Source organism: Perca flavescens, chromosome 13 (genome assembly GCF_004354835.1).
Source record: "Perca flavescens isolate YP-PL-M2 chromosome 13, PFLA_1.0, whole genome shotgun sequence".
In the NCBI taxonomy this organism is placed as follows: Eukaryota; Metazoa; Chordata; class Actinopteri; order Perciformes; family Percidae; genus Perca; species Perca flavescens.
The window spans coordinates 887,523-906,057 of NC_041343.1; the positions used below are offsets into that span (position 1 = coordinate 887,523).

General features: G+C 46.5%; 1 protein-coding gene across 1 annotated transcript in view; it reads right to left on the reverse strand.

The window, feature by feature from the left end:
• The window catches only part of LOC114566917 (kin of IRRE-like protein 3), a 194,143-nt gene that overhangs the window by 126,671 nt on the left and 48,937 nt on the right, over positions 1–18,535 (reverse strand). The window contains exon 5 of the mRNA XM_028595766.1: positions 9,544–9,701. Coding sequence (XP_028451567.1) covers positions 9,544–9,701 — 158 coding nt within the window. The remainder of the gene's footprint in view (positions 1–9,543; positions 9,702–18,535) is intronic.

An 18,535-nucleotide genomic window follows, 5' to 3' on the forward strand; every position in this document is an offset into this window, starting at 1 on the left:
AAAACTGTCAATTTCATCAAGGCCCGCCCACTGAATTCAAGACTGTTTTCAGTTTTATGCGACGAGATGGGCAGTGAGCACCGACAATTGCTGCTGCATACCGGTCCGGTGGCTGTCAAGAGGGAGACACGAAGTTCGACCTTTCCGGCCGATTCAATGATGCAGACTTGCCAAGTTGGCATATTGGCACATTTTTGAGCACTTGAATGGACTAAGTAGGAGCCTACAGGGGAAGTCAGTTACTCTTTTTTATACACAAGACAAAGTTGAAGCAGTTATCAAGAAGATGGGGATGTGGGCCAGGCACATTGAGGAGGCAAACTATGACTTATTTCCAAATCTTTCAGATTTTTTAGACAGCTCAGACACCCACCTTTCAATCCATCCATCCATCTTCCTCCGCTTATCCGGTGTCGGGTCGCAGGGGGAGCAGCTCCAGCAGGGGACCCCAAACTTCCCTTTCCCGAGCAACATTAACCAGCTTCGACTGGGGGATCCTGAGGCGTTCCCAGGCCAGTTTGGAGATATAATCCCTCCACCTAGTCCTGGGTCTTCCCCGAGACCTCCTCCCAGCTGGACGTGCCTGGAACACCTCCCTAGGGAGGCACCCAGGGGGCATCCTTACCAGATGCCCGAACCACCTCAACTGGCTCCTTTCGACGCAAAGGAGCAGCGGCTCTACTCCGAGCTCCTCACGGATGACTGAGCTTCTCACCCTATCTCTAAGGGAGACGCCAGCCACCCTCCTGAGGAAACCCATTTCGGCCGCTTGTACCCTGGATCTCGTTCTTTCGGTCATGACCCAGCCTTCATGACCATAGGTGAGGGTAGGAACGAAAACTGACCGGTAGATCGAGAGCTTTGCCTTTTGGCTCAGCTCTCTTTTCGTCACAACGGTGCGATAGATTGAATGTAATACCGCACCCGCTGCGCCGATTCTCCGACCAATCTCCCGCTCCATTGTCCCTTCACTCACGAACAAAACCCCAAGGTACTTGAACTCCTTCACTTGGGGTAAGGACTCATTCCCTACCTGGAGAAGGCATTCCATCGGTTTCCTGCTGAGAACCATGGCCTCCGATTTAGAGGTGCTGATCCTCATCCCAACCGCTTCACACTCGGTTGTGAACCGATCCAGTGAGTGCTGAAGGTCACAGGCCGATGATGCCATCAGGACCACATCATCTGCAAAGAGCAGCGATGAGATCCCCAGTCCACCAAACTGCAACCCCTCCCCACCCCGACTACGCCTCGATATCCTGTCCATAAATATTACAAACAGGATTGTTGACAAAGCGCAGCCCTGGCGGAGGCCCGGACACAGCTCTCACTTTGGTCGTACAGAGATTGGATGGCCCTGAATAGAGACCCCCTCACCCTATACTCCCGCAGCACCTCCCACAGTATCTCCCGGGGGACCCGGTCATACGCCTTCTCCAAATCCACAAAACACATGTAGACCGGTTGGGCATACTCCCAGGCTCCCTCCAGGATCCTTGCGAGAGTGAAGAGCTGGTCCGTTGTTCCACGACCAGGACGGAATCCACATTGTTCCTCCTCAACCCGAGGTTCGACTATCGGCCGAACCCTCCCGCACCAGTTCCGGCTCCTTCCCCCACAGAGAGGTGACGTTCCACGTCCCCAGAGCCAGCGTCTGCTGCCCGGGTCAGGTCCGTCGAGGCCCCTGACCTTCACTGCCACCCATGTGGCAGCGCACCCGACCCCAGCCTTTCCTCCCACAGGTGGTGGGCCCATGGGCTGGAGAGATGGGAGCCACGTAGCTTGTTTGGGCTATGCCCGGCCGGGCTCCGTGGCAAACCCGGGCTCCGTGGCAAACCCGGCCACCAGGCGCTCGCCGACGAGCCCGCCGTCTGGGCCTGGCTCCAGACGGGGGCCCCAGGCTTCCTCCGGGCAGGGTCACTCCATCTCTACCTTGTTTTTCCATAGGGTTTTTGAACCATTCTTTGTCTGGCCCCTCACCTGAGACCACTTTGCCTTGGGAGACCCTACCAGGAGCACAAAGCTCCAGACAACACAGCCCTCAGGTTCACAGAGACACACAAACCTCTCCACCACGATAAGGTGATGGTTCACGGAGAGGCCCACCTTTCAAGTGCTGTGCAATATGATGTCAGACAGCACCTGCACCTGCTGAAAACTCAGCTACGGATTTATTTCCCAACACAACAGTCATAAGCAATAAGAAATCCTTTTGCCACCCTGGATGACTACACCCTGACAAACCTCACCTCCAGAGAGCAAGACAGCCTGGCCGAACTGTACTGTGACAGTGCTTTAAAAATTGACTTTTCTGAGAGATGCCTGCCTGCTTTTTAGCTGAAAGTTGCTACAGAATACCCCGAGCTGTCCGACAAAGCCCTGAAGTGGATTGTGTTTTTTCCAACCACTTACCTCTGTGAATCAGGATTTTCATCCTTAATGAAGGCATTAACAGTTTATAGGAATTTTACACAGAGGTAACCAGGTATCCATGACTTCTGCTGTATGGTCACAGAGTTGCATCAATTCAACTGCTAGTATAAGCATGTCCTACAGTAATATAATATACTGTATGATGAATATTGGTGTATACCTGTGTATTTTTTTATTAGGGTTAGGATTTTTGTATTTTACTTGTTTACTCTGAACCATCATATCTGTCTTGCAACTAAACGCTTTCATACTATCAACCATATACCTCAGTTAACTAGTGCTTTTCTATGTCTTAATGACCACTTAAAACGCTTTACACACTAAGGTCCACATTCACTATTCACACACACACGTATGTATACACTGGTGGCCAAGGCTGCCATACAAGGTGCCACCTGCTCATCAGATAAACATTCACACACCGATGGCGCAGCATAGGGAGCAATTTGGGGTTTGATGTCTTGCCCAATGACACTTTGACTGCAAGGCCAGGGATCGAACCCCCGACCTTCTGCTTTGTAGTCGACCGCTCTACCTGTACGACCGCTTGACTGTCATGTGAAATCACTTTTCTCGGTTTTATCTGTTCAATTCTTAAAGGGGTGATAGAATGATTATATAGGGTATTTCACACTGTTTAGGTCTCCTAATAGGGTATGTAACATTGGTTGGGCTGAAAATGGCCCGGGTGCTGTTCTATGCGCCCTAATGCAACCCTGTGAAATAGCCCTATATGAAAAGAGAGATTTTCTCCCTTTTATGGTATGCTCATGAATATTTAGATGAGCTGCGCACTGATTGGTTGGTTTCCAAAGAGCGAAACTGCAGAGCAAAGACACACGGTGGGGGGATTTGAACAACATAGCACAGCAACACAATCCCGTTTTTCCTTTTGAGTTTGACCTTCTCAGCACCACCTTTACCTTTTCTTTTTTGGCTTTCCATCATGTTAACGTTACCGATACACTGCAACAGAGGCCAGAAAAAATATCCCCGGCTGGCTGCAAACTTCATTTCTGACACATAAACTCCTGTTACTGTACAAAGCACCAGAGACACAGTTTAGTTACAGTTTAGTCATCCTCCAGTGTGTACATATACACACACACACACACACACACACACACACACACACACACACACACACCAATGCAAAGTTTCGACACTTTCATTACAACTAGTGTTGTTGTAACGTTATCCCTGGGACAGAAAAAAGCTCCTCTTCCAGACAAGGAATCACAACTCGCGCTGTAGCTAGTTCAGTGTCTCAGCGTGGGGACATTTAGCGGAGAGTGAAGCCCACAGGCACACAGACAGAGTTGTAACTACTATGTTCTTATCATGTCTCGTCCTGGTGGCTCCACAGCCCCTTGTTCCCTGAGGATCCATGTCGGGAACAAAAAAAAGTCAACACACTGTGAACCGCTGCCGGCAGGCAGCTCCACAGCAGCAGCAAAAGCAGCAGCAGCACACCGCCCATTGCAAGTCCTCTGCACCGCCACGTTAGATCCATAACTCCTGCTCCATTGTCCGATATATAAACTTGTGCATGTCCACGTTGGGAATGGTTAAAAACTGTTCTAACCTGTTCAGCAAAGCTCCGTATTCTACATATAATACCTTCTGTTATTAACATTGTTAACATGGTAAGATCAAATAAGAAAACAGTAATGGAATCTCAAACAACTAAGTGTGTAGAGTAGCAGATGGTGACAGCTGCCAGTGGACAGTGCTGTTTGAATTACGTCCCCAACTTTATGCAACAGCTTTCTTATTAGCAACAACAAATAATGTCTCTGCAACAGAAGGTCTTCGTGTTTCACTTAAATGTTAATATAACATCTTTTAACAAAAGTAGAGTACACATCCAGTAGTCGACCCTGTAGCTTGAACAGTACCCTATTCTTTTGTTCAGGCTCTAGCCGTACATTGGTTTATTAATACAGGCTTGTGGCAGGGTCCTAACAGGCAGAGCAAAAAGGTGAGACATGTACAGTCAGTTATATGATTAATAATGTTATATTTCACACCAAAACAAAACATTTTATCCAAACAACCGCAATGTAATTAATCAGAGGCACATGTTAGTGCCAAATTAAATCATCTAAATCATAAACTGTAGTTTGAAAATTTAATTTACTGGGCAATTAGCTGCACGCATTGCATCAGGAGTTGGACATATTTAGATGGAACTTGTTACAATTTTGGGAACAGGGTCAGGTGAAAAGGCACTGGAGAAATGTTTCCAAAAGCAGATCAAAGTTATTTTAACAATTCATTTATTGAGAAATAATGTAACAGCCTACACATTCCACTACCAACAGGTCTTATGCACCACATCAAGATAGTTCTAACACTACATGTTATATTTTGTCTCATGACATTGTGGGGCCATGTTGGAGGGACAAGACAAGTTGCTCTCTTTCTACTGGTTGTTAACAGTATATTGATCAGGTGTCTTGACAAGACCTTTTCAGAGGTAAACACACAGACAGATGCAATAGTGAGGAGTCAATCGACTTGCCATTAGAGAGGGAGGATAATTTCTCTGCATGACTGGTGTCTATGCTATTTCAGGTACTTCAAGCACTCTAAAGTTCACATCTAATTTTTTTTAACCTTTATTTATTCAGGGAAGGTTTACTGAGAGGAAGCCCCTCTTCTGCAGTAATGCCCTGATCACATTCACACAGTTACACATTCACAGCTGGAGGCTTCCCAGTACAACCACAGTCTGATCTGCTGCCACTGAGCCACTGGAGCGGGAGGGGGGGGGGTACCTAAGTGGTGGCTGCTTTTTCACTCACTCCACCCAGTCTTCCCGGTCACAAGCTCGCTTCTCTAACATTTAGGCCACCACTGCCTAACCCATTGGACATGACAAGTGTACAAGGCTCATTTGGTAAGGCTGGTTAACCCTTTAGTGTCAGCAGGGGGCAGCAGGGTGGTCGAGCGCTCACTGAAACTGGACTTTAATGGCAGGACTGATGCTGGCTCGAACCTGCCCTGCCAAAGTGCCCTTGAGCAGGACACTACCAAATCCTGCAGTACAGGGCTGGAGATACACATAGCACCTGGGTGCTGGGCTCTGCTTGTTGGTGCCAATCAGGTGATTCCTTTGAAGACGACTGCTGTCAGCAACTCACCCACTTATCAGTGTGGGTTCTCAGTGGAATTTGGTGTGGACAGCTTTCAGTGGCACACTGAGTGTGACCAGACTGTGAGCAGGATACTTATATAGCAGGATACTATACAATTGTGACTATGCTTATATCCAGACTGTTGGTGGCACACCATAAGCTGAGACCTTTTGTACTTTTTGGTGACTTGGCCCAGCATGCTTTGTGGTGGACCAATACTCACTAGAAGGCTTCACATGAAAAATTCCAACTGCCAGGTCCGCCACTAATGTCTAAGGCCGGTTACACACTGCACGCGTCTCGCGAGCGTGGCGTTTCTGTTGCGTCTCAGCTGCGTGGATTTTTCTGTGTCCTACACACCAGAAGCGTGTCTGACGCGGCGCTGCTCCTGCTGCTAGGTACAGGGAGTGCTGATCTCGGGACATAGTGCCGACACATTCAAACTCTGAAAAATGGGTAAGTGGGCTGTCTGTGTATCTGTAAAGAGCCTATACACATTGTTATCGTAGCCTATCCTACTACCCTTTATATAGAGCCTACTGATTTGATTAAAGCAAGACCACATCGGCAGTATTGACTGCAAAACATGTTACAGAATATTTCGTTCTGTATGACCAGTGCAACATTTGAAAATATTTTCTCTGAAATTTTGTATTACATTTATATCTACATTGATGTCAAAACCTAGACTTTCAAACATCAAGATGTCATTTATTAATATGCATTCGTGTCTAAATGACATATAAACATATTTTCCTATTCTATTTTGCCCGGAAACGCTTCCAACACGCTCGCGTCTCGCGTGAAAAATAGGCGTCGGTTCTATTTCTAGCAGGCACGCGTCTCACACCGGCAGTGTGTAAGCTCTAACCTGTTAACATGGGAGCCGAAATATAAAAAGACACGCCACGCGGCTGACACGCTCGCGCGACGCGTGCAGTGTGTAACCGGCCTAAGATCGAGGCAGTGTGAGTCATTTTTAATATTGCTGTTGTGCAGCAATTTAAGGATGACTGTCTTAGATGTAAAATTATCTTTGAGAAAAGACATCACTATTCTAGTATAATACCAGCCTAAAGGTACACAAAAACCTGCCTCTGGTCTGAAATCAGCTAAGGCTTTAAACTTTTTTTGTGGGCAAAGGACTGATTATGAAACATTTGAAGACACTCAGAGATCCTACACCAACAAACCATAGTAAAAAAAAGTGATCACTGGCAAACTAGCTGCACAATTTGGACCAAATCCAGTGCAAACCAAGTCACTTAGCTGATCTAAGGTCAGACATAACCCTTTAGCACATCACCTGTTTATCACTCTGTCACTCTCTCTGTCTGTCCAGTACCTTAACAGAGCACTATGTCATTCCAGTTTGTAAACATATTGAATAGATTGCTATGCGATAAGTTCTCACATCATGTTGCATAAAAAGTAATATTTGAAGAGAAAGCATTAAGAGATTATTTTGTAGATCAAGAGATCATTCAATGTTGTACAAACACAAAATAAAACTATGAACCTGAAAATGCTATATAATTGATCACCTTTAAAGTGCTCATATTATGCTCATTTTCAGTTATATCAGAATAGGTTTACATGGTTTAATTAAAAAAAAAAATATATATATATATATTTGTTGTAATGCACATTGCTGCAGCTCTTCTGTTCACCCTGTGTGTTGAGCTCTCTGTTTTAGCTACAGAGTGAGGCATCTCACTTCTGTTCCATCTTTGTTGGGAGTCGCACATGTGCAGTACCTAGGTAAGGACTACTAGCCAGTCAGAAGCAGAGTATGATGTGCACAAAAAAGATATATAACACAATAAAGGAAAGGGAAAAAGCCGAAAAGCATAATATGAGCACTTTAAGGGACCGTTCGGTATTTATGGAATGGACCACCGGAGGAAAATAGGGGAGGGTCATGTCTTTTTATTCTTTGTTGAGGGGAGGGTCACACAAGCTTTTTTAGTCTGGAGGGGGGGGGTCACCCATCATAAAACAGCAAAATTTCACAGTGGCTTGTTTGGTGCATATTTTTCCATGTAGCTCTTAGTCTCGACCCTCCTTCGCTACCAGATGGGTCTGACCCATGAGTTTGCTGGGGGGCAGGGGGAGCACTGTCCCCCTGCTGGCTGAAATGGGTAATTACATTGTTTAATAATAATAATATCATAATTATCATAATAATTACATCTGGCATGACCAGATATTTTATAAATATCTTAAATAACACAAAACTAAATGTTGGTAGGTAATACATCTGATTTCATATACTGCTTTATTAAAAATCATATTACCTGGCTGACGATGGGAGCAGCAAGACGTAAAAAAAGAAAATTACTGTTGCAATAGTGTGGACATCTTGCCGTGCCAAGGTTGCAATAAAGGTTCCCTAAATGCCATGTATATACATTTGATGTCATCTTACTAATTGATTGCGGGTTGTTTTTTTTTCGTGTCATTGGATTACTGCAAAATACGGATCTTTTTTCTTAACATTTTATGGTGTGACTGCGCTTCATTTCTGCATTTGGAGAGGCATCTCAACAGACTGTAGGTCCAACACTGATTGTTCACTGTTACATTTTAGTTGAATTTAAGTGTCGGGGTATTCCGCCACCGTCTGTCTATTGCGTTCCAAGACAGCCGTGCTGCAATTGGATAAGGACGAATTGTTAAATTGTTACAATGGCTCAGTGGTTAGCAGGGCTTAATTTAAGCCGGAACACGCCGGAACATGTTCCGGCACCTCCGACGTTGGATCCGGAACCTTTTTTATTGGATCCGGAACCTCCGTGTCACTATGAAAAATGATTTGCTTAAATGAAAAAAATAAACTACTGTTTGTGAAGTTTTCAATGTTGTTATCCGTCTTGTTAGTCTTTATTTCCCATTGAAGTTCCAAAATGTTATTTCATTTTCTGAAATGAAAATAAACATTTCCCTGATGTACGCGTTGTTTAGGTTTTTTTAGTCAGGGAAGCTACGTAGGCAGTGTAATCTTTTTTTGTTCCGCTACCTCCAACCCCCGCGTTTTGAGTCGCCGGATCCACCCCACCTCTGTGCTCCACTTTACAAATTAAGCACTGGTGGTTAGCACTTCAGCCTCACAGCAAAAAGGTTCTGGGTTCAAACCCAGGTCGTCCCAGGCCTTTCTGTGTGGAGTTTGCATGTTCTCCCTGTGCTTGCGTGGGTTTCCTCCGGGTGCTCCGGTTTCTTCACCATAAAGACATGCAACTAGGACTACATTTGAAAATTTGCCGACTGGCTAACACTGGTGCATTTACAGAAATGTTGATTAATGTGCATTGTCCTAATCAAAAATTGTAATAATTTGAAATCTGCTTTAAAAATAAACTGGAATATAATGTACAGCTTTGGCAGCTTTACCTATGTGCTAAAATATACAATGACTGAGGAAGCTTAGTGACAAGTCCATAGCAACCAGTGTTGAATTTGTTTTTACCCAGTGTATTGCTGAATGGTCTCAATGTTTTGTTTTATTTCATGTGAATACTAGTTTACTAGAGGAGTAACTTAGTATTTGAAGTAATGCAGTAATGCAGGAAGTGTGCATTTAGTTTCCATGCTTATTGTGTTTCCACAACCGTGTTAGTGAGTAAATCTACTGAAATGGCCCCCACACCATAAAAGAGGAGTGGGATGCGTCAGATGAGAAAGCAGAGGTTAACACATGTATGCCATGGCTGTAAAAAAAATCGATTTGCATCTGTACATCTTTGCTAAGCGCCAAGGGGAGGGTCATGCCTCTTTTTCAAATCATTTTGGAGGGTCATAGAAAAATTATTACTGGTGAGGGGAGGGTCAAGTCTTTTTAGTTTAAGGTCCCAAAACTCCTCCGGTGGCCCCTTAAATAAATCATGAACAGTCCCTAAGTAAAATGATTGAATACTGGTGGTACAACACAGCACCCAAACTCCGAGCAGAGAGGGCTGCTCTCATGCCATACCTTTGAGTACATAGCTCCACTCAGGACTAGACCGTTGCGGATCCAGATGATGGACACAGCAGGTTTGGCGTTGTCTGCATGACATGTGAGGTTGAGGTGGTCACCAGCCCGCAAAGTCACCACCGGGGCCCCCACTATCACCGGGTCATCAGGAGGAACTGTGGAGCGACAGTTAGATGTTACATCCTGGTGTACTGCATTTCATCATTCGGTTCAAATGAAAGCATACATGTTGTAAAGCTATATATTAATATATTAATATAACAAGTGCACACTAGGCACTTGGCATATGAATGGACTTCCACTTGCTATTTTGAGTACATAGTGCGTATTGTAGCTAAATGCTGTGCACTGCGAGTACCCGGATGCTACAGTCAAACGCTGGACCAAGCCCCCAAGAAGAGTGCCATGTCTAAAAGCCACCATGGGCTTAGCGGATAGGGGTGGTATTGCACCCCATGGCCCAGAAAGACTTTTCACAAAGAAAGAAAAGAAAGAAACCTCTATATTTCAGAGGATAATTTTTTTTGGGGGTACATTAACTTACCAGCCCGAACAATTAAAGGGTCCTTGTTTAAAATATCACATTTTTAACCTTTTTAACATTCAATAGTAGCCAAATCCAGAGTTATTAAACTAGGTATGACGAATGCGCATAATGGACGCAAGTAGACCCGCAGGACTGCGCCCGCCCGCTCACATGACTGTTCTCCCGAGCTTATGTAGCTAGCTGTAATAACGGATGAAGCTAATGGTTGTAATTCACCATGTGTTCTATTAATACGTCCATGGTATTATCTTATGATACACCCAAGGGATTTATGTATACTGTAAAGCCTGTAACATGTATGTGACGCCATGTATGAAGTGTTTCCCAAACTGGTGGGGCTATCAGCTAGTAGCTATTAGCGGTAGCTAGCCTGGATGTATTAAGGAACGGTAATACCGTAATTAGCTATATGCCTACATAACGTTACTACAGACATAGCTAGTGATTGCATTGCCTTGGTTTTCTCTTATGAGGGCCATATGCTGTAAAGCTTGTAACGTGGATGAGGGATGAAGCCATGGATGAGCTCTGTTCACGAAACTGCAGGCTAACCTTAATAGCTAGCACTAGCTAGTAGCTAGTAGCACGACATAATGATTAAATCTCCTTGGTTGTCTAAATACATCCACTGTTTATTTAGATAAGCATGTAAACCAGGAACAACTAAAATACAATGTTTAACGTTAGTAAAAATTTTAGACAATGAAAACGGCGAGTTCATGAGTTCGCCACTTGTAAGAGACACGAGAGAGAAGCTCATGAACGAGCATGTTGCTACCGGTTGCTATGACAACACAAACCAACTGTTGCTGGTGCGCATGTCTATCGTGACGTCATGGGCCAGTCAACACTGAAGAGCCGAGCTCCATGTTTGCTTTATGCGCTTTTGAGCACTCTCATTGGAAGGTACGCGACTTCCCGCCAAACACTGTATCCAGCTCTCTTAATGCATCCATGCACAGGACACTATTCAGTCTCAACGGTCGCCATCTTTTTTTGGCCTTTTATTGCCTTTATTGACGGACAGATTAAGTCAGAAATAAATGTACTAAGCAAACTGTAACTGTTGCTGTATCTAGCGATGGCCAAATAAAGCCTTATGAAGCTTTGTAAGTAAGTAAAATGTATTTATACAGCGTTTTTCACAGACAGGGTCACAAAGGGCTTTACCATGTGCATAGACAATAAAACATAGAAAATAGTCTAAGAATAGAATAAAGTACAAATACAAAACATTATCAATAAATACAAGACATAGGTTACCTAAAAGCTATCCTGAACAAGTGAGTCTTCACTTGTCCCTTAAAACAGTCCACATTCTCAGCAAACCTAATGCTGGTTGGCAGAGCATTCCAGAGTCTGGGTGCCATAAGGCTCTATCCCCACATGTCTCCAGACAAGTGCTTGGTGTGGATAGCAGATTTTGGTTGATAGACCTGAGAGACCGGGAGGGGGTGTGTAGGTGAATTATGTTAACTAGCTAATGTGTGGTGAGCATTCTGGCGTCTGGCATTGTAAGGCGTTGTATGGCTGCCGTGCATCACCCAGGTGGGTGCTACACATTAGTGGTGTTAGAGAGCAGTCCCCCCCTCCCCCCAAATGCGCTTTGAGTGTCTATGATAAAGTGCTATATAAATGTAATAAAATAAATAATAAATAATAATGTTGACAAGATGAGCAGGGGCCTGACCATGTAGAGCCCTATAGGTTATGGTGAGAATTTTGAATTGGATCCTATAGGTTACAGGAAGGGTAAAAGCAGCACCCACGAATAAGTTCACTAGTACGTTAACGTTAGCAGTATAGATTTAGAAACATTTAGAGACCAACAACCCCGTTAACATGGGTATTTTTATGAAATATAGCCTATATATTTTAATGGGAGGGAATTACATATTGGCTTCTTGAGCCGTGTGTCGCCAATGCGCACATTGGTTTGAATTATGTTTTTATATTTTTTATTTGCTCTCACGATCGCTTCCCACTGCCAAGGTTGCAACTGAAATAAGGCTAAAGCAACAACAGTTTATGGAAAGCCCAAGTGTAATTATGGCCAGATCTTGGTCCTGACTGATGGGGAAGTGATATTGGAGTTGTGATTTAAACATCTACAGCATCGGCTATTTTTTTTTTTGCCAGCTTTCCTTCCTGTTGTAGGATGTAGCGACTGTATTGCGTTTTCCCTGGAAAACCGAGTCTGTGTTCTTCATATTTATGTGTAATTATAATTTGCTCTTCTTATATACAGTATAACATGCGGCTCTGGTAGATGTTTGCGATTGGTCGTGGTGCGCAAACACCGCCTCTTTTATGTGAACCTGTCTCTAGATTGGACAAACCTGGGTTGATTGAACTAGTTGATAACCACCTTGGTGACACCGGTTATCCGGGACCGCAGTTGTTAGGATTAGTGAAGCCGGATTACTAAAAGAAATCCAGGTCATGTTGATCTTGCTTCTTAGTACAGGCCTCTGGTCACTACATTGGCCATCCATAATGTTAGCTAGCTACGTCTCCATTGTGCCATAAATCACCCCCCTGCCGAATTTCTCCCCCCTTCGCGTTTAGCTTTCTTTACAGTTAGCTAGCTAAATTAACCTGACAAAAGGTGGGTTATAGCCTGACAAGCCAGATCCACATCAAGATGTTGGGTCTGGGAACTCACCATTGATCCGAGGGGCGGGATAAACGGTTGTCTTTCAAATTCCCTCTGCACGCAATAGGAAAGCGCTACAACCAGGCAGAGCAACGAAGAAGGAAGAGAAGCTAGTTGATAGATTAAACTTTTGCCATGTAAAAATAGGCTAATGATTGTGTCATAACCAAGTGACTTACTGTCGCATAGTAGAGGAATTACCGTACAGTACAGGAGAAGCTTGCAGGCAGTTTTGACTTTCGTTAGCTGTTTAGGTTTAATTACTAATGTTAACTAGCATGTTAGTGATCAATAATTAGCCTGTGTCTATGTTATCTCCTTACATATACCTACAATCTCCGTCTCCGCAAGATTGGGAATGATTGAGATTTCTCTTGGCACAGCTACCAGAAGACTTCACACTTCCAGACAGGTTGTTGTCCAACCCGGTCTCACGGCAGTTCGTGTAAATGTCCACGTTATTCTTAATCTATTGATACGTGTTCCCGGGACGTTTTTCTCGATTTTTACGTGTAAATGTCATATTATTTTCTCGGGGAAAGGACGCCGGGAGGCGGCCGAAAAGGTCGCTCCATAAGCTGGGAGGCGCCTGCGAGACGGCCTGCAAGGCGGCCCGCTGGGAACGCCCCACAATAACGGAATGGCGGAGGTTGGGTTTAGGAAAAAACCTACGGGGAAAGGGCGCCTTAAATGCTGGGGAAAGGGCGCCTTAAACGCCGGGGAAAAGGCGCCTTAAACGCCGGGAGACGCTCCACAGTAACACGCGGGACAAAACGCCACATGCAGGGACGCCATCCCCGGGAAACAAAGCGCCGCCATCCCCGGGAAACAAAGCGCCGCACGCGGGACGCGATCCCCGCTCGCGGGACGCGATCCCCGGTCGCCCGGGTGAAAGTCCTGTGTTGTTTGACCCACGCACCACCCCGACCAACCTCCCTACGTGGATTTTCGGCTTTTTATATTACTCCCTACAAATTTCGTGCTGTGGCCACAAAATATGCTTCCCATTGAAATACATTACTTTACATTTTCGTGTTGTCCACCATGTAAAAACCGACAAAAACATCTCCATGAACACGTATCAATAGATTCAAATAATGTCACATTTACACAAACTTCCATGAGACCGGGCTGTGTTGTCAGTTGGAGGCTGCGCAGTAAAGCTAGTGATCACCGGAAAAGTGCTTCTAATAACCTTCACTGGTCTCTGTCCAGAGCAACGGGCTCTGTTAGTCCATTTTATATATGTCAATGCTGACAACCAGTCGAATTGAACAACCAATCAAACATCCAAAAGGTGACATTGGCATGTGAAATATACTGTGATAGTGTGGTTTTACCTGCTAACGTTAGCCACTAATGTTAGCTTGCTGGCTCACTAGCTAACTGGTCAGCTAGCTACCAATACAGATTGAATCAAGAAAAACGTAATTATGTTGGGAAAACTGCAGCTATTTTATTAGCATGACATGAATAAACGTTACTAAACGTAACATGAATAAACTTGAATGGGTAAACTTGTCCGTAAACATTCTAATCGATGATAGTGTTTGGCAATAAAAACTCCCATAATTCCACGCAACTTCCCAACGTCATCAAACGTCTGGGTTTACAATCCATTGTTTTGGTTGAGAGACCCCTAGCGTCAGAAAGTTACATATTGTATGTTTAATGAACATCAATTAATAAATACATTTTGAATTGAATGCATTTAAAGTGAACTGATTGTGCTCTTCACAAAATCTGTAAATACTCTTCAAATAAATAGCACACCTGAGTGATTACTCAGAGGCACAAGTCAAACAGAACTTCAACTTTGAGAAACAAGCCAATATGCAGGATAAATCTAATGACAGAGACCCTGATTACATTCTTGACGAATGGATCTGATCAGCCTGGATTTTATTCAGACTTGAGTAAATTATTGATTGAGCTCTCAGCTCATTAGAAAGCAGATCTGGGGCAAGCCTTAATCAAAGGCAATATGCAGATGACACATTCTGAATGCTGAGAAGAAAGTTCAACACAGCTCTCCCTCTAATGCTCAACATGCACTTTTCATACACGCTTAGACTGACTGGAGAGATTGTACTTTGTACTTCCAGCTCAGAATTTACTTGATGCAGTGTGTTCTTTGACCAACATGTTATTCAAGTAAACAAATTCCCCAAACTCACTTTTCCGTAAAACAGTATGAAACATGGATTTGTGTTTGTAACTACCATATTGGCCCCAATATTTATTTCCTAGACATAAGTGTAAAAAAAGTGGGGTTGTCTTATATTCAGGTATGGACTCCAAATAGCAAGCCACTTAATGCAACCCATGGCAATGTTTCTGTTGTATATTTATGTTGTACATGTATATGTTATACATAAATTGCAGACCGCAGAATGCTGTGATTGACCAATTGGAATTAATTATTCCACCAACCATCACCTTATCGTGGTGGAGAGGTTTGTGTGTCTCTGTGAACCTGAGGGCTGTGTTGTCTGGAGCTTTGTGCTCCTGGTAGGGTCTCCCAAGGCAAAGTGGTCTCAGGTGAGGGGCCAGACAAAGAATGGTTCAAAAACCCCAATGAATACACGAGGTAGAGATGGAGTGACCCTGCCCGGAGGAAGCCCGGGGCCCCTGTCTGGAGCCAGGCCCAGACGGCGGGCTCGTCAGCGAGCGCCTGGTGGCCAGGTTTGCCACGGAGCCCGGCCGGGCACAGCCCGAACAAGCTACGTGGCTCCCATCTCTCCAGTCCATGGGCCCACCACCTGTGGGAGGAACCGCTGGGGTCGGGTGCGCTGCCACATGGGTGGCAGTGAAGGTCAGGGGCCTCGACGGACCAGACCCGGGCAGCAGACGCTGGCTCTGGGGACGTGGAACGTCACCTCTCTGTGGGGGAAGGAGCCGGAACTGGTGCGGGAGGTGGAGCGCTACCGGTTAGATCTGGTGGGGCTTACCTCTACGCACAGTCTCGGTTCTGGAACCGTACTCCTGGATAGGGGTTGGACTCTTTTCTTCTCCGGAGTTGCCCAGGGTGTGAGGCGCCAGGCGGGTGTGGGGATACTCACAAGCCCCGGCTGGCGCCCGCCACGTTGGAGTTTACCCGGTGGACGAGAGGGTCGCCTCCCTACGCCTGCGGGTTGTGGGGGGGAAAACTCTGACTGTTGTTTGTGCATATGCACCAAACAGGAGTTCGGAGTATTCGGCCTTCTTGGAGACCTTGACTGGAGTCCTGCATGGGGCGCCAGTGGGGGACTCCATTGTTCTGCTGGGGGACTTCAACGCACACGTGGGCAATGATGGAGACACCTGGAGAGGCGTGATTGGGAGGAACGGCCTCCCTGATCTAAACCAGAGTGGTTGTTTGTTGTTGGACTTCTGTGCTAGTCATGGATTGTCTATAACAAACACCATGTTCGAACATAGGGATGCTCATAAGTGTAACTGGTACCAGAGCACCCTAGGCCGAAGGTCAATGATCGATTTTATAATCGTTTCATCTGATCTGAGGCCGTATGTTTTGGACACTCGGGTGAAGAGAGGGGCAGAGCTGTCAACCGATCACCATCTGGTGGTGAGTTGGGTCAGGGGGGGTGGGGAAGACTCTGGACAGACCTGGTAAGCCCAAGCGTGTAGTGCGGGTAAATTGGGGAACGTCTGGAGGAGGCCCCTGTCCGACAGACTTTCAACTCACACCTCCGGCGGAGCTTTTCGTGCATCCCTTTGGAGGCTGGGGGCATTGAACCCGAGTGGACAATGTTCAAAGTTTCCATTGCTGAAGCTGCGGCGAGGAGCTGTGGTCTTAGGGTCTTTGGTGCCTCAAGGGGCGGTAACCCACGAACACCGTGGTGGACACCAGTGGTCAGGGAAGCCGTCCGACTGAAGAAGGAGTCTTTCCGGGATATGTTATCCCGGAGGACTCCGGAGGCAGTTGCAGGGTACCGAAGGGCCCAAAGGGCTGCAACCTCTGCCGTGAAAGAGGCAAAGCAGCGGGTGTGGGAGAAGTTTGGAGAAGACATGGAGAAGGACTTTCGGTCAGCACCAAAGTGCTTCTGGAAAACTGTTCGCCACCTCAGGAGGGGGAAGCGGGGAACCATCCAAGCTGTGTACAGTAAGGATGGGACACTGTTGACCTCAACGGAGGAGGTAATAGGGCGGTGGAAGGAGCACTTTGAGGAACTCCTGAATCCGACTAATATGCCCTCTATGTTAGAGGCAGAGCTGGAGGATAACGGGGGATTGTCGTTGATTTCCCGGGCGGAAGTCACTGATGTAGTCAAACAACTCCACAGTGGCAAAGCCCCGGGGATTGATGAGATCCGTCCAGAAATGCTCAAGGCTCTGGGTGTGGAGGGGCTGTCCTGGTTGACACGCCTCTTCAACATTGCGTGGAAGTCTGGGACGGTGCCAAAGGAGTGGCAGATTGGGGTGGTGGTTCCCCTTTTTAAAAAGGGGGACCAGAGGGTGTGTGCCAATTACAGGGGTATCACACTTCTCAGCCTCCCTGGTAAAGTCTACTCCAAGGTGCTGGAAAGGAGGGTTCGGCCGATAGTCGAACCTCGGGTTGAGGAGGAACAATGCGGATTCCGTCCTGGTCGTGGAACAACAGACCAGCTCTTCACTCTCGCAAGGATCCTGGAGGGAGCCTGGGAATATGCCCAACCGGTCTACATGTGTTTTGTGGATTTGGAGAAGGCGTATGACCGGGTCCCCCGGGAGATACTGTGGGAGGTGCTGCGGTAGTATGGGGTGAGGGGGTCTCTACTCAGGGCCATCCAATCTCTGTACGACCAAAGCGAGAGCTGTGTCCGGGTTCTCGGCAGTAAGTCAGACTCGTTTCAGGTGAGGGTTGGCCTCCGCCAGGGCTGCGCTTTGTCACCAATCCTGTTTGTAATATTTATGGACAGGGGCGTAGTCGGGGTGGGGAGGGGTTGCAGTTCGGTGGGCTGGGGATCTCATCGCTGCTCTTTGCAGATGATGTGGTCCTGATGGCATCATCGGCCTGTGACCTTCAGCACTCACTGGATCGGTTCGCAACCGAGTGTGAAGCGGTTGGGATGAGGATCAGCACCTCTAAATCGGGAGGCCATGGTTCTCAGCAGGAAACCGATGGAATGCCTTCTCCAGGTAGGGAATGAGTCCTTACTCCAAGTGAAGGAGTTCAAGTACCTTGGGGTTTTGTTCGCGAGTGAGGGGACAATGGAGCGGGAGATTGGTCGGAGAATCGGCGCAGCGGGTGCGGTATTACATTCAATCTATCGCACCGTTGTGACGAAAAGAGAGCTGAGCCAGAAGGCAAAGCTCTCGATCTACCGGTCAGTTTTCGTTCCTACCCTCACCTATGGTCATGAAGGCTGGGTCATGACCGAAAGAACGAGATCCAGGGTACAAGCGGCCGAAATGGGTTTCCTCAGGAGGGTGGCTGGCGTCTCCCTTAGAGATAGGGTGAGAAGCTCAGTCATCCGTGAGGAGCTCGGAGTAGAGCCGCTGCTCCTTTGCGTCGAAAGGAGCCAGTTGAGGTGGTTCGGGCATCTGGTAAGGATGCCCCCTGGGCGCCTCCCTAGGGAGGTGTTCCAGGCACGTCCAGCTGGGAGGAGGCCTCGGGGAAGAACCAGGACTAGGTGGAGGGATTATATCTCCAACCTGGCCTGGGAACGCCTCGGGATCCCCCAGTCGGAGCTGGTTAATGTTGCTCGGGAAAGGGAAGTTTGGGGTCCCCTGCTGGAGCTGCTCCCCCCGCGACCCGACACCGGATAAGCGGACGAAGATGGATGGATGGATGGATATTCCAC